The sequence below is a fragment of the Ochotona princeps genome, chromosome 18 (genome assembly GCF_030435755.1).
Source record: "Ochotona princeps isolate mOchPri1 chromosome 18, mOchPri1.hap1, whole genome shotgun sequence".
NCBI classification, from domain to species: Eukaryota; Metazoa; Chordata; class Mammalia; order Lagomorpha; family Ochotonidae; genus Ochotona; species Ochotona princeps.
Genome location: NC_080849.1, coordinates 29,849,082 through 29,861,805, shown reverse-complemented (window position 1 = coordinate 29,861,805; position 12,724 = coordinate 29,849,082). Strand labels below are relative to the sequence as shown.

The 12,724-nt window shown below is 38.8% G+C and overlaps 1 protein-coding gene across 2 annotated transcripts in view; it reads left to right on the top strand.

The window, feature by feature from the left end:
• The window catches only part of GALNT1 (polypeptide N-acetylgalactosaminyltransferase 1), a 91,505-nt gene that overhangs the window by 17,761 nt on the left and 61,020 nt on the right, over positions 1-12,724 (top strand). Inside the window, exon 2 of one of the 2 annotated variants that reach the window (XM_058677167.1) lies at positions 11,813-12,058. In XM_058677167.1, coding sequence (XP_058533150.1) covers positions 11,920-12,058 — 139 coding nt within the window. In that variant the 5' untranslated portion in view covers positions 11,813-11,919. Of the gene's footprint in view, positions 1-11,811; positions 12,059-12,724 lie in introns of those variants that run through there. The other variant, XM_058677168.1, reaches the window with a different exon arrangement.

The following is a 12,724-nucleotide window of genomic DNA, read 5'->3' as shown; positions in this document are numbered from 1 at the left end:
CAACACCCATATGGGATGCTGGCTCTGCAGACTGAGGCCCAACTTGCTACTCCATGGCATCGACCCTGTGGCATAAATCTTAGCCTGTTGATTATCTTGCTTATCCTCAGCAGAGCTCTCCATTCCATTCATGAATTCCCCAGATGCTTCGTGCTGTTACACAATGGCTCATCCTAGTCCACTTGGGTTGTTCTTTTTTTTTTTTTTTTTTTGCAAGAAATATGTTCTTTTTATTTTACTATTTTTTTAAATTTGGGATCCTCCCCACTCCCACCCCTTGACAAGTTTTCCCCACTATACAATAGTATAGTCCTTCATAAGGAGTCATAATTCCATCAGTCTGTTATTTAAGTGTGCCCCAACATTGCTGGTACAGACGATGTCAGTCCTGCATCCCATTGTGTACACATTGCACTTGGGTTCTTTGAGTGTAGGAAGTAGACTTCACCTCAAGCAGGCAGTAATTTATTGGAATGGAATGAGAAGTTTACAGAGCTGATGTAATGTTAGAGAATCAAACTGGAAAACAAACTAATCCAGCTCAGTGGGGCTTGGAAGCAGGATTATAGGAACGAGTTGATTAGATTGTTGCCACTGGGAATAATTGAACTCCTTCTGTCTATTCTTCCATCTTTGCAAATTAATTGCCCAACATATCAGCGTGTATTTTAATTGAGCTTTGGTATGCTGAAAATACTGGTGGTTTAAGGAGGGACTTATTTGCAGGAATCTCTTTGGCCTCATGGATTAATCAAGGTAATGGACAGGTAATTCTTCAGAAGGAAAATAGGAATGAGGAATGGAAGGATGCTAGCCAGTTGTAAAGAAATGTCTCCTCTACGCTCCCATTTAACATTAATTTCATGACTTTCATCATCATAATCTACTATAAGGGAAACAGCTAGAATTTATGCAGTGCTTTGCTCACTGTGACTTACTCTGTATTCTATTTCAGCCCTTTCACATGCTGGTCATTTTCATTGCCACTTGTGTGAATTTACTTGCTAGTAGGCGTCAGAGGCAGGATGTCAACACAGATAGTCTAGTCATACAGTGTGTCTGCTGTTTAAAAAATTACTGTGGATTAAGCCACTGCCTGCATTGTTGGCATTCCAGTTGGGCAACTCTTCAAGTCTAGCTGCTTCACTTAAAATCCAGTTTCCTGCTAATGCTCCTGGAAAAGCAGGGAGGGTGATTTCTGCCACCCACATGGGAGGGCTGGTTGAAGTTCCAGCATCCCAGCTTTGGCTTGAACCAGCAACAGCCTTTACAGCCATGTGAGGTGTGGATGGAAAAATGATACTTGCCTGGTCCCAGTCTCTTTCTAGCTCTGCTTTTCAAGTAAATAAATAACTCTTCACAACAACACCATTACTAGGGGGGCTGTCTTCTGGCACAGGAGGTTAAGCTGCCACCTGTGACACTGGCATCCCATGTGAACATGAGTTCAATTTCTAGTTGCTCCACTTCTGATCCAGTTACCTGGGAAAGCAATTGAAGAAGGCCTAGTTGTTTGGACTTCTGCCACTCATGTGGAAGACCTGGATGGAGTTCTAGGTTTTAGCTTGGCCCAGCACCGCACGTTATAGCCATCTGGGGATTGAAGCAGCTTTTGTAAGGTGTTTTTTTCCTTCTTCTAACTGCCTTTCAACTTGAAATAAATAAGCAAATCTTTAAAATATAAAGCCTAGCACGATAGCTTAGTGGCTAAATCCTTCCATCGCATGCACTAGGAACCCATATGGGTGCCGATTTGTGTCCTCGCTGCTCCACTTCCCATCCAGTTCCCTGCTTGTGGCCTGGGAAGGCAGTAGAAAACAGCCCAAAGCTTTGGGATCCTGCACCTGCGTGAGAGACCCGTAAGGAGCTCCTGACTTCTGTTTGGCACAGCTCTGGCCATTGTGACCACTTGAGTGAACCAGTAGATAGAAGATCTTTCTGTCTCTCCTTGCCTCTGTAAATCTGACTTTCCAGTGAAAATAAATAAATATTTAAAAAATGAAAAAGTTACTGTGAATTTTGTTAATATGTACTTTCAAACTTATTTGATTTGTATTAAGCTTTACCTATTTATATGCATTACAGGTATGTATATATTAAAAATTTAACATTTACTTGACAAGCAAAAAAAGGATAGAACATACAAGCAAGCATTTTTGTCTGCTGGCTCATTTCTCAGAGGCACATGATGTGCAGGGCTGTGCTGATCTGTGCTGGGCCACAACTGGGAGGCAGGAGCTCAGTGCTACCCTGTGTGAGTAGCAAGACCCAGGTGCCTAAAGCACAGCCCTCTGCCTCCCAGGGGCCACAGTAACAGAGGCCGGAGTTAGGTCCCAGAACTGGGGTTGAAGGCAGTTGCTCTCACGTAGAATGTGCTAACCTCTATGCTAAGCACCACATCTCTACATAGTTGTAAATGACAGTATTATGCCTGTGTATGCCTCTCTCATTCACAAATACATGTTGACTGTAGATTAGGAATCTGGCTGACCTTGTGGTGGTGGTGTGTGACTGTCTGCCTACCCTGGACTCTCTTCTTTGGCATTTTGTAGCAATTATTGGTGGACCCTGAGTAGTGTAAGACTATCATGGCCATCCCATATGCCTTACAGGGATTTGATTGAGAAATAGGCTTGTTACTATTTTAGACTGAGGGAAATTGTGGGAGTTCCTGGAAAATGCATGTCAGAATTATTGGAAGAATCTGAATCTACTCATGAATGTTAGCCTGTGAGTTGCTGTAGCAGTCTTACCAAACACAAGGAAGAAATGGACCAACTCAAGTTCACAGAGCTGAGAAGACTATATAGGGATGAAATTGAAGATGCTGTATTGTCACTCTGATGGTTAAACTTTTTTTTTTTTTAATTGGAAAGTCAAATACACAGAGGAGAAAAGACAGAGAGGAAGATCTTCCATCCGTTGATTCACGCCCCAAGTGGCCACAATGGCTGGAGCTGTGTCATTTTAAAAAATGTGTATTTTTTAAAAAAATTTCATTTTAGCATTGTAAAATGGAGCGTCATGACAACAAATGCTTTTATTAGCTGTGGTGAAGCAACTGTGGATGTTTAATGATTCATATCTGTGACTTAAGACAACAAATCTTATTTAGCTTTGTTGCTGATTGGCTGGGATGCAACAATTGAAAATGTTAGGTTTCCTTACCTGTAAGATGAGTGTGATCATATTTGGCTTGTTATCTAGTTGGAAGAATTATGTTATGTTGTGCCAGTAAAAATGTTTAGCATATAATACATGCTTGGTAATTGCATTTTCTTTTATTTCCCTTCAACATTTAAAAAAAAGATGGTCTTTATTGCTTTGGGAACTATAGCTTGTTTGCATTTCATACATAAATAAACCTTAAAAAAAAAAACCCAGTGTTATAGTGAGAGGGATTTTCTGTTGGCTGCTCTTCTTCCCAAATAGCCACAGAGGAGCAGCAGGGACATATGAATGTAAGACTGAATTTCCGCCACCCCACTCCTGTCATCATCTGTCACTGGCTGCTGCTCTTCAACATTCTGTTGCCAAGGATCCTTTACTCGGCATTCTCATTGACAGTCTCCTTCCCAGGGACCGTCACCTGGTTTGAGTCATCTTTGTCTTCCTGTGGTCTGGTGAAATGCTTGGACTATAATAAAAAGACACTTACTAGTAAATGAATGGGTTTGTGCTTTGATTTTTATTCAACGTGTTGCAGTGTTTGTCATATTTGACCTCCAAACTAAGTTGTTAATTCATTGTTAACCTTAATCCATTTGTCTGAAATATACTAAAAATTATTTCCTTGCTTTATATTTAAAAAATTTCTAACATAAACTGTGTGTATATAAATTTGCATAAACACACTCATATATATGTATGTTAGTAGAGGAAATGGTAAAATGGACTTCCCAAATCTGTACCCATTCTTTACACTGAAGGCCAGAATTTTGCCACAGGTGCTTTACCTAGCCGTCTCTTCCTTCATCCACAAGCTCAAGAATTATAAAGCAGTAAAAAAACATGTCATTTTACTTTAAAAACTTTTTAAAGTGTGGATCTCCTAAAAATGAAAACATGTTAAACTACAACCGCATTGTTGTTCCTTTAAAACTAGCGATAGATAATTCCTTAGTAGCATCTAATACCCATTCCATAATCAGATTTTTCCATTGATCTCTAAATTGTCTTAAAATTGGCTTGTAGATTCAAAAGTCAAACAAAGCCTGGCTGATTGCATTTGATTTATATAAAAAGTTTCTTAGGAAGAAATAAAAATGTATCTAATTTTCATTACGTTATTCTTTTTTGTTTCTCAAGTTTAGGGTACTTTATAATTAAATGGTAAATTTTGTTATATCATGTTAAGGATGCATCTCCTAAGACTGCCTAGTTCTTTGGAGGAGGGTGGTAGAATCAGGGACTTAACGGGTCTGAGAACAGTTACACAGAATGTGAAATTGAAAGGTACAAATTGGACTGGTCTCTGATCTTTCTCATAAAATGAAATAACATATACAGGACTGTTGAGATTTATAAAGCTGTAACATATTCATCAAAAATATATGCTGTTTGATAATGTATAAATATGTAATTTTTTAAAATTTGCACTTAATCACCTTGAATTTATTGTAGAAGAAACTTGAGGTTAGGCTGAAGTAATGGTGCTTTGTGTTTGGGAAAGACTACTTGTGAATGAGACAGTTTTTTAAAAATGATTTATTTATGGGGCATGGCACGGTAGCCTAGTTGCTTAAGTCCTCACCTTACATGCGCCAGAATCCCATATGGGCGCCAGTTTGTATCCCAGCTGCTCTGTTTCCCATCCAGCTTCCTGTTGTGGCCTGGGAAAGCAAGGTAGTATGGCCCAAAGCCTCTGGGACCTTGCACCCATGCGGGAGACCTGGAAGACGACTCTGGGCTCCTGGCTTTGGTGGCTTAGCTCTGGCCATTGAGGCCACTTGGGAAGTGAGCCAGTGGATGGAAGATCTTTCTCTCTGTCTCCCATGCAAGTGCAGGGTCCCAAGGCTTTGGGCCATCCTCTGCTGCTTTCCTAGGTGATAAGCATGGAGCTGGATGGGTAGTAGAGCAGCTGGGAATTGAATTAGTACTCATATAGGATGCTGGCACTACAGGTAGTAAGGACTTAACCCACTTCTTCATGGTGCCAGCCCCATGATCTTAGTTCTTAATTTCTCTGACACTCCAGTGGAAAAGTCTTGCATGTAAAAAAATTTTTTTTAAGTTATTTTTGAGTCAACATTTTTGTTAGTAATAATGGTATCATATGGCAACTCACCTGTATTTCTGAGTGTTTTGAGCCTTTAGTAGAATGCAATTTTGAAAATTAGATAGGATTTAAAATTAATGCAGAGGAAATATTTTAAGTTATTATTATGAATTAAGTAGTTATTTCTGACTTTTTCCAGCAGTTTGCTTGTTAGCTTTTTGTGAGATTGTTAAGTAAGTAACAACCTAATTGTGTTTGGTTTATTGTTGTTGAGAACAGAAAGCAGAGTTGCCTTCACAGAAAATCTCAAGAAATGGCACTTGAAATGTCATGCCCTAGAAACAATTTGTCTTTTGTCAAGGCAGAGACAGCTTGAGATTGCGGGGAAAATCCAGTTGAGAGAGTGAGCAGAGAATAGCCATTCACAGAAAAATCAGCAAGGCCGAATGTAGAAAGACCACTTACCATTCCTTGTGTTCTTACCAGTCTAAAGGTAGAATTTATTTTCCTGATTACTGGTGAGATTTAGCATATTTTTATAGAAATGGGCAGTTTTGATTCCTTGCCTGTCACTTTTTAAAAGGTGTATGTGTGTGCACACAAATATGTATACATACTATATGTTTTGAAAATTATAATGACAAAGAGAGGGAGAAATATAAAAAGGAATCTTTCTTTTCCGAGTTCACTTGCCATATGCTACAGTGGTTGGGCCTGGGGCTTCGCCAGGGCTTAAGCCAGGAGCCTGGAACTCCTTCTGGGTCTCTCACATAGTGGCAAGGGCCCTAGTACTTAGGCCATCCTTTCTGCTTTCCCAGGCACATAACAAGGGAGTTGGATTGAAAGTAGAACAGTCAGAACTTGAATTGGTGCTCCTAATGTCACAGACATGGTTTAGAATGTTGTGCCACAACATTGGCCCTTCAGGATACTTAAACATTTTGTGTAGTGATGTTTATTTTGATTTGCTGATGGTTTTTAGCATACACTGATAGTATTCTTCATTATTTATCATGCAGATGTTATTTGCCAGTCTTTGGTTTATCATTTTTGAAGATTTATGTTTATTTATCTGAAAGGCAGATTTTACAGAGAAGGAAAGACAGGGAAATGTACCTTCCATCTGCTTGGTCACACCCAGATAGCTACAGTGGCCTGAGCTGAACCAATCTGAAGCCAAGAAACAGGAGCTGCTTCTGGTCTCCCACGTGGGTGCAGAGTCCCAAGGCTTGAGCCCTCTTCTGTTCTTTTCCGAGGCTGGGACGGAGCTGGATAGGAATTGGAGCAGCCAGGACATGAAACAGCTCTCATATGGGATTCAAAATTATAATGGATTCCTTGGCTTTATTCAATATGTGATTTTAGGATCCTCTGTAAAATTCTGGAAAAATTATGTCCAGAATTAGAACTAAAAAGTGCACATGTTAATACTGAGAGAATTTGTCTTTACTGTAACAAACCTTCCACAATAAGCATGCTATCTTTAAAAAAAAAAAAACTTTCATTTGATTAAATTATGTTTTGAGAGTCAGTTACAAAAGAGACAGAGACAGAGATGGGGGTTAAAGGCAAAGAGAGGAGGAGGAAGGACAGAATTCTGTTCCCTCTACCTGTTTGACGCCGCAGTTGTAGCCATCAGTCAAGGACTGATGGAACCCAGGTTGTGAGCCTTGCTTTCTCAGGTGTGTTAGCAGGAAGCTGGGTCAGGAGTGGAACCGCTGAGACTAACCAATGCCTGTATAGGATGCCTGCATCAGGGGTTGCGGCTTAACATGATATGCCACTTTGCTGATCCCTGTTAATTTTTAAAGGTCTTAACAGTTTTAATTTTTTATTGTTCTTTAATCTAGTAACCTTGCTAAAAGTTATCATTTGTTCTAATTGTCTTTATTTTCTTGGGTTTTCTATCATTGTGCATTTCCTTTATGAATCATAGGTTTTTTTTTTAAAGATGTATTTATTTGAAAGGCACAGTTACAGGGAGAGGGAGCTCTTTGGTTCATTCCCCAAATGGACACAATAGTTGGAGCTGCACCAGGCCAAAGGCAGGAACCAGGAATTTTATCTGGATCTCCTGTCTGGGTCTAGGGGCTCAAGCACATTACACCACCACACTGGACCATTGAACTCACTTGAAGTTCACTGACCATACATTCTGTTGTCCATTACCTGCTGTTAAACACCTTAAGGGGATTTTCCATTTCAGACTTTGTGGTTTTGTATTCTGCCTGGTGTGTGTGTGTGTGTGTGTGTGTGTGTTTTATTGTATATTGTGGCTATCATGTTTTTGTGACCTTCTGTCTTCTGTAGATTGTTGATACTTTATTGTTCTAGCAGATAACCAACTGACTGCATTTAAACTCCAAACTGTTTTTCTTCTGCATGGGGTAGGTGATATTTTTGCTTAATGCATTCAGCCACGTGACTGTTGCTTCTCTTTAGTGCCTCTTGAATTTCTTTGGTGTTATACAACTTAGGGGTCAGCTAAGGGTTGTGATGGAGTTTACATATATTGAGATTTTGCCTTTCTGGGGTTTTCTCCCGATAGTAATGAACTCTTCATTATTTTAAAATACTGGAGAGAAGCTACATATAAAGCAGGTTCATTTGGCTCATGGCTTGAGGTTCACAGACCAAGATGGAGTAATCTCATTTGTTTGTTGTCATGAAAGCCGGAAACAGAGCATGTGTAGGAAGAACAATCAGAAGGCAAGCCAGGAAGCAGACACACACAGGGAGTAGGATCTTCTGCTACCCCCCTGTGTGTGGTCTCCTCTTTGACCATGGGCTGCACCAACATAGTCCTGTCCAATCTAGTTGCTTCTCAGATGCCCTGCTCACCTTTGCATAACATAATTGGATCAAGCTTCTGCTCTAATCTGCTGACCATTAATGTTAATCTGTTAACTATAAACATAGAATTTTAAGTGTCTCCTTGAATTTGGAGAGCAAATTCTGCTTAAGCCATAAATCCCCCTCATTTCCACTTTCTCTGCCAGCTCCAAACCTGTCTGTTGATGCCTCAAGCCAGTAATTGTGACTTCCTTTTTGAGGTTCAGCCACTCTGCCCAGTGTAGACTGGCATCTGTCCTCAGGCAAGAGGATACATAAGGCATGTCTTGTCTAGTGTGTATATAGTTCCCTTTCTCATGGGGTGAATTCTCAGTTTCTCCAGTGTCTTAATATAGTTCTTGTACTTTATCCAGAGATTACAATTGATATTTGCAGGTGTTGTATATAAACTATTGGTTCACTTTCCAGATGGTTACACTGGGCAGTCGTGGGCCAGGCCGGAGCCAGGAGCTTTATCCGTGTCTCCTATGTGGGTGGCTCATGCCTAGACATAAGGACCATTTTCTGCTGCCTTTCCCATGCCGTTAGCAAGAAACTAGATTGGAACTGGAACACCTGGGACATCAGCTGTCACCCATATGGGATGGTGGCTTGAAGTGCTGTGTCACAACACTGACCCCTTTGTTTTCCGTTTTAATCTTTGTTTTTGGTATATGTGTTGTAAATAGTGTATAGATTTTATTTTTAAAATATTAAAATGTGATAATTTATCTTTCTTTAAAAAATTTGTGTAAGTGACAGAGTTACAGAGAAAGGAGAAAGAGGGAGATAGAGAAGGAGGGAGAGATCTATCCACTGGTTTCACATCACAGATGACCACAAGGGCCACAGCTGACCAGACCGAAGCCAGGACCCAGGAACTTCATATAGGTTTCCCACATGGGTACAGGGCCATATATTTCTGGTTTGCTAAGCATATTAACAGGGAACTGCATCAGAAATAGAGCAGCTGGGACTCAAACTGATACTTATATGGGCTGTGAGTGTTGTAGGCAGTAACTTAACTTTCTACACCACAACACCAGGCTTGATAATTTGTCTTTCAGTGGATACATCTGAAAGTTGTTTTTTCTTAATTAAAAATATTTTCTAAATTTTTATTTACTGAAGGGAGACTTGTGGCCTGCAACATCGTGGGGATGGAAGCCACATGGGCAGAAGCCCAACTAAAACCTATACCACTGTCCCTCAGTGTGCACACTAGCAGGAAGCTGGAACTTGAAATTAAACTTGAACCCAGGCACCATGGTCTGGGATGTAGGTGTCTTTAACCATTAGGCCAAATGCCTACCCCATCTTTAAATCTTAATTTTAACAACTGAAACATTAGTGTTTTTTTCTATCATTTCATTGTATGTACTCTATATGTTTAGTTTTTCATTTTAAGTTTCGCTTTTTGTTTGAATTTCTTTCTCCTTTTTCAGATTTGATTCTGTTTTTGCTTACTTGTTACCTTTTCATTTTCAATATGATCTGCATCTTTAATCGGATATTTTTACCCTATCTTTAAACACAACTTCAAAATGAATTCATTTTAATTACCTTTCTTACTCTCACATGGAATTGTTTTCTGGCATTTTCATTGACTAAAAAAATAATTACAGACTCTTCTGCCTTATGCCATGTGCTTTTCTAGGTTCTATAATACTGTTAAAGTGCCTGCCTGTTGGTATTTACAGTTAACACAAGTTTTGCTCTAAATTAGTATTTGATACGACAGTGGAGAGTGAAACACTAAGAAAGGACAGGTAGTAGCATTGATGTGGTGATGCTGTCTTGGAGATGATTCTGTTGTGAGGTATTTCATATTTTTTTGCTTAAGTATGAAGAACATAATTTCCATGGTAGAGAGCTTTTGCTGTGACCAGGAAAAGAAGGATTTGAGAGCAGCAGCACATGGAAGGTGAAGCTGTGCCCTTGATGTGCTGCACACAGGAAGTGTTTTTATTGGAAAGTCAGATTTACAGAGAAAAGGAGAAAGAGAAACATCTTCCATTTACTGGTTCACTCCCAAGTAGGCCACAATGACCAGAGCTGAGCAAATCCGAACCTAGGAGCCAGGAACTTCTTCTGGATTTCCCACGCGGGTGCAGGGTCCCAAGGCTTTGGACCGTCTCAACTGTTTTCCCAGGCCACAAGCAGGGAGCTGGATGGGAAGTGGGGCTGCCGGGATTAGGACCAGCGCCCATTTTGGATACTGGCAAGACGAGGGTGTTAGCCACTAGACTACCACGCTGAATTCTTTTAATTTTTGATTTTTTAAAGATTTATATACATATATATATATTTCTCTTTCATTTATTTATTTTTTAAAATTTATTCATTAATTACATTGTATTATGTGACACAGTTTCATAGGTACTGGGATTCTCCCCACCCCTTCCCAAACCCTTCCCCCGTGGTGGATTCCTCCACCTTGTTGCATAACCACAGTTCAAGTTCAGTTGAGATTCCCTCATTGCAAGCATATACCAAAAATAGAGTCCAGCATCTTATTGTCCAGTCAAGTTCAATGGCTTCTTAGGTAGACCCTCTCTGGTTTGAAGACAGAGCCGGCAGAGTATCATCCCGATCAATTAAAAGCTCCAACATACCATCAGCAAAAATTTACATCATTATAGAATTAATTGACATAGTAATGAGTAACCAATATGTTAAAAATAAATGCGAGCTCTTAACCACATTCTGTAACCACCTCATTGACATTTCAATTTTAGTTTATACACAACATATAACATACATAACATAACATGTTATACATAACATCATATCTTAAATTAAGGCAAACATGTAGTATATATATTTTTAATTAAAGGGAGATTTACAGAGAGAAGGAAAGACAGAAAGATCATCCATCTGCTGGTTCACTTCTCAAATGGCCACAGTGGCATGGAGCCATGAACATCTTCTGGTTCTCCCACATAGGTGCAGGGTCCCAAAGATTTGGGCTGTCCTCCACTGTTTTCCCAGGTGCAAGAAGGAAACAATGGGACATGCAGTAGCTGGGACTTGAAATGGAGTCCTTTTGGGATGCTTGTGCTTGCAAGTGGAGGATAATCTGTTGATCCATTGTGTTGTTCCCAGTCTTTAATTTTTAAAGGACCTGTACCTGGCTTTCTTGTTTTCTTAACATGATCAATAAATTTAGAAACAATAAATTTTTGTTATTTTTACTTATTGTAATTTACCTTTGATTCAGTTATGCTGTCTTAAATGAAACTGTCAAAAATAATTTTTTTATTATGACTTGCTGTTTCTAATATATATAACTAAATGGCATACTTGAGTGTTACAATAGCCAAAATGCAAAGCGCATTTGACACATGGGAGAATTCTTTGTGTCTGGTAACTGAATGTGAATATGCAGAATAGACAGGGAGTTACCAATTGTTGAGACTCCTATAATTGCTAGTTTTGCTTTAGCATTGTAATGTGACAGTTAAATGGAAAAGTATTTAAGGTCCACATGTTTGATGATATTAAATAGTTCACTATTGTTTTTATTTTTATTTTTAATTATAAAGAATCAGATGTTTTCCTACTTGTTTGTTATTTATATGTGCAGTGTATTTGTATCCTTTACCCATTATGCTATTAGATACTGTTTTATAGGAATTATTTTTATGGTTGTGAATTTTCATATTGAGGAATTAATTCATATGAACTAAATTCATAGTATTAATCCTATAATTGATTTTCTAGCTTGCAAATTTCTAAGTTAATCTTTTTTTCTCTCTATAGGATATGAATGTGATTTCTGATGAAACTGGATTGGAATAATTTTCATGATCTTTGTATATTTATATATATATATATATTTTAAAATTTTACATTTGATTTAAAGTGCCATGAGAAAATTTGCATACTGCAAGGTGGTCTTGGCCACCTCCTTGATTTGGGTACTCTTGGATATGTTCCTGCTGCTTTACTTCAGTGAATGCAACAAATGTGATGAGAAAAAGGAGAGAGGACTTCCTGCTGGAGATGGTGAGTGATATTCTGCAATAACAAGTGTTTTGATAAAGATATCAGTTTTAAATTTGGATAATATAAATTTTAATTTTATGGATTACTAGAAATCCCAGCTTTGTATATATAATCGTATTTGTAAGAGTCTCTGGTGGGTTCTTCCAACAACTAAAAATATTAAAGTATCATATATTGAATTGCTGAATACATTTGTAGCCATACTAAACATGAAATTTATTCAGGTTACTTTGTGCTACCAAACAATGTTAGAAGTATCATGGTTGAACTGTCTAAATTGTGTAGAGAAAATGCCTTACTGCTGGTTTCACTCGTGGGTGACAGGGACCCATCCTCTGTCCTCTGAAGGACAGTAGCAGAAGACCGGGTTGGAAGCAGAACAGCACTCTGTCACTGGATGCCAGTGTCACAGATGGTAGCCCAACTTGCTGCACTGCAACTCCAGACTCAAGTGTAATTTTAATAGGTCGTTTTATTTTACTAGTTTATTTCTTCTTGGGAAATTTGTCTAAAAGTAGGCTCAGTTGCTACTACTAGATGTTAGTAACACCTAGGCTGACCTTCAACTTTTTAATTTTTACTTTCTAATTCTTAATGAAATTTATTTTTATTGAATGTCAACCAGCTAATTTGCATATTTGCTTCACAGCTCAGGTATTTAACTTT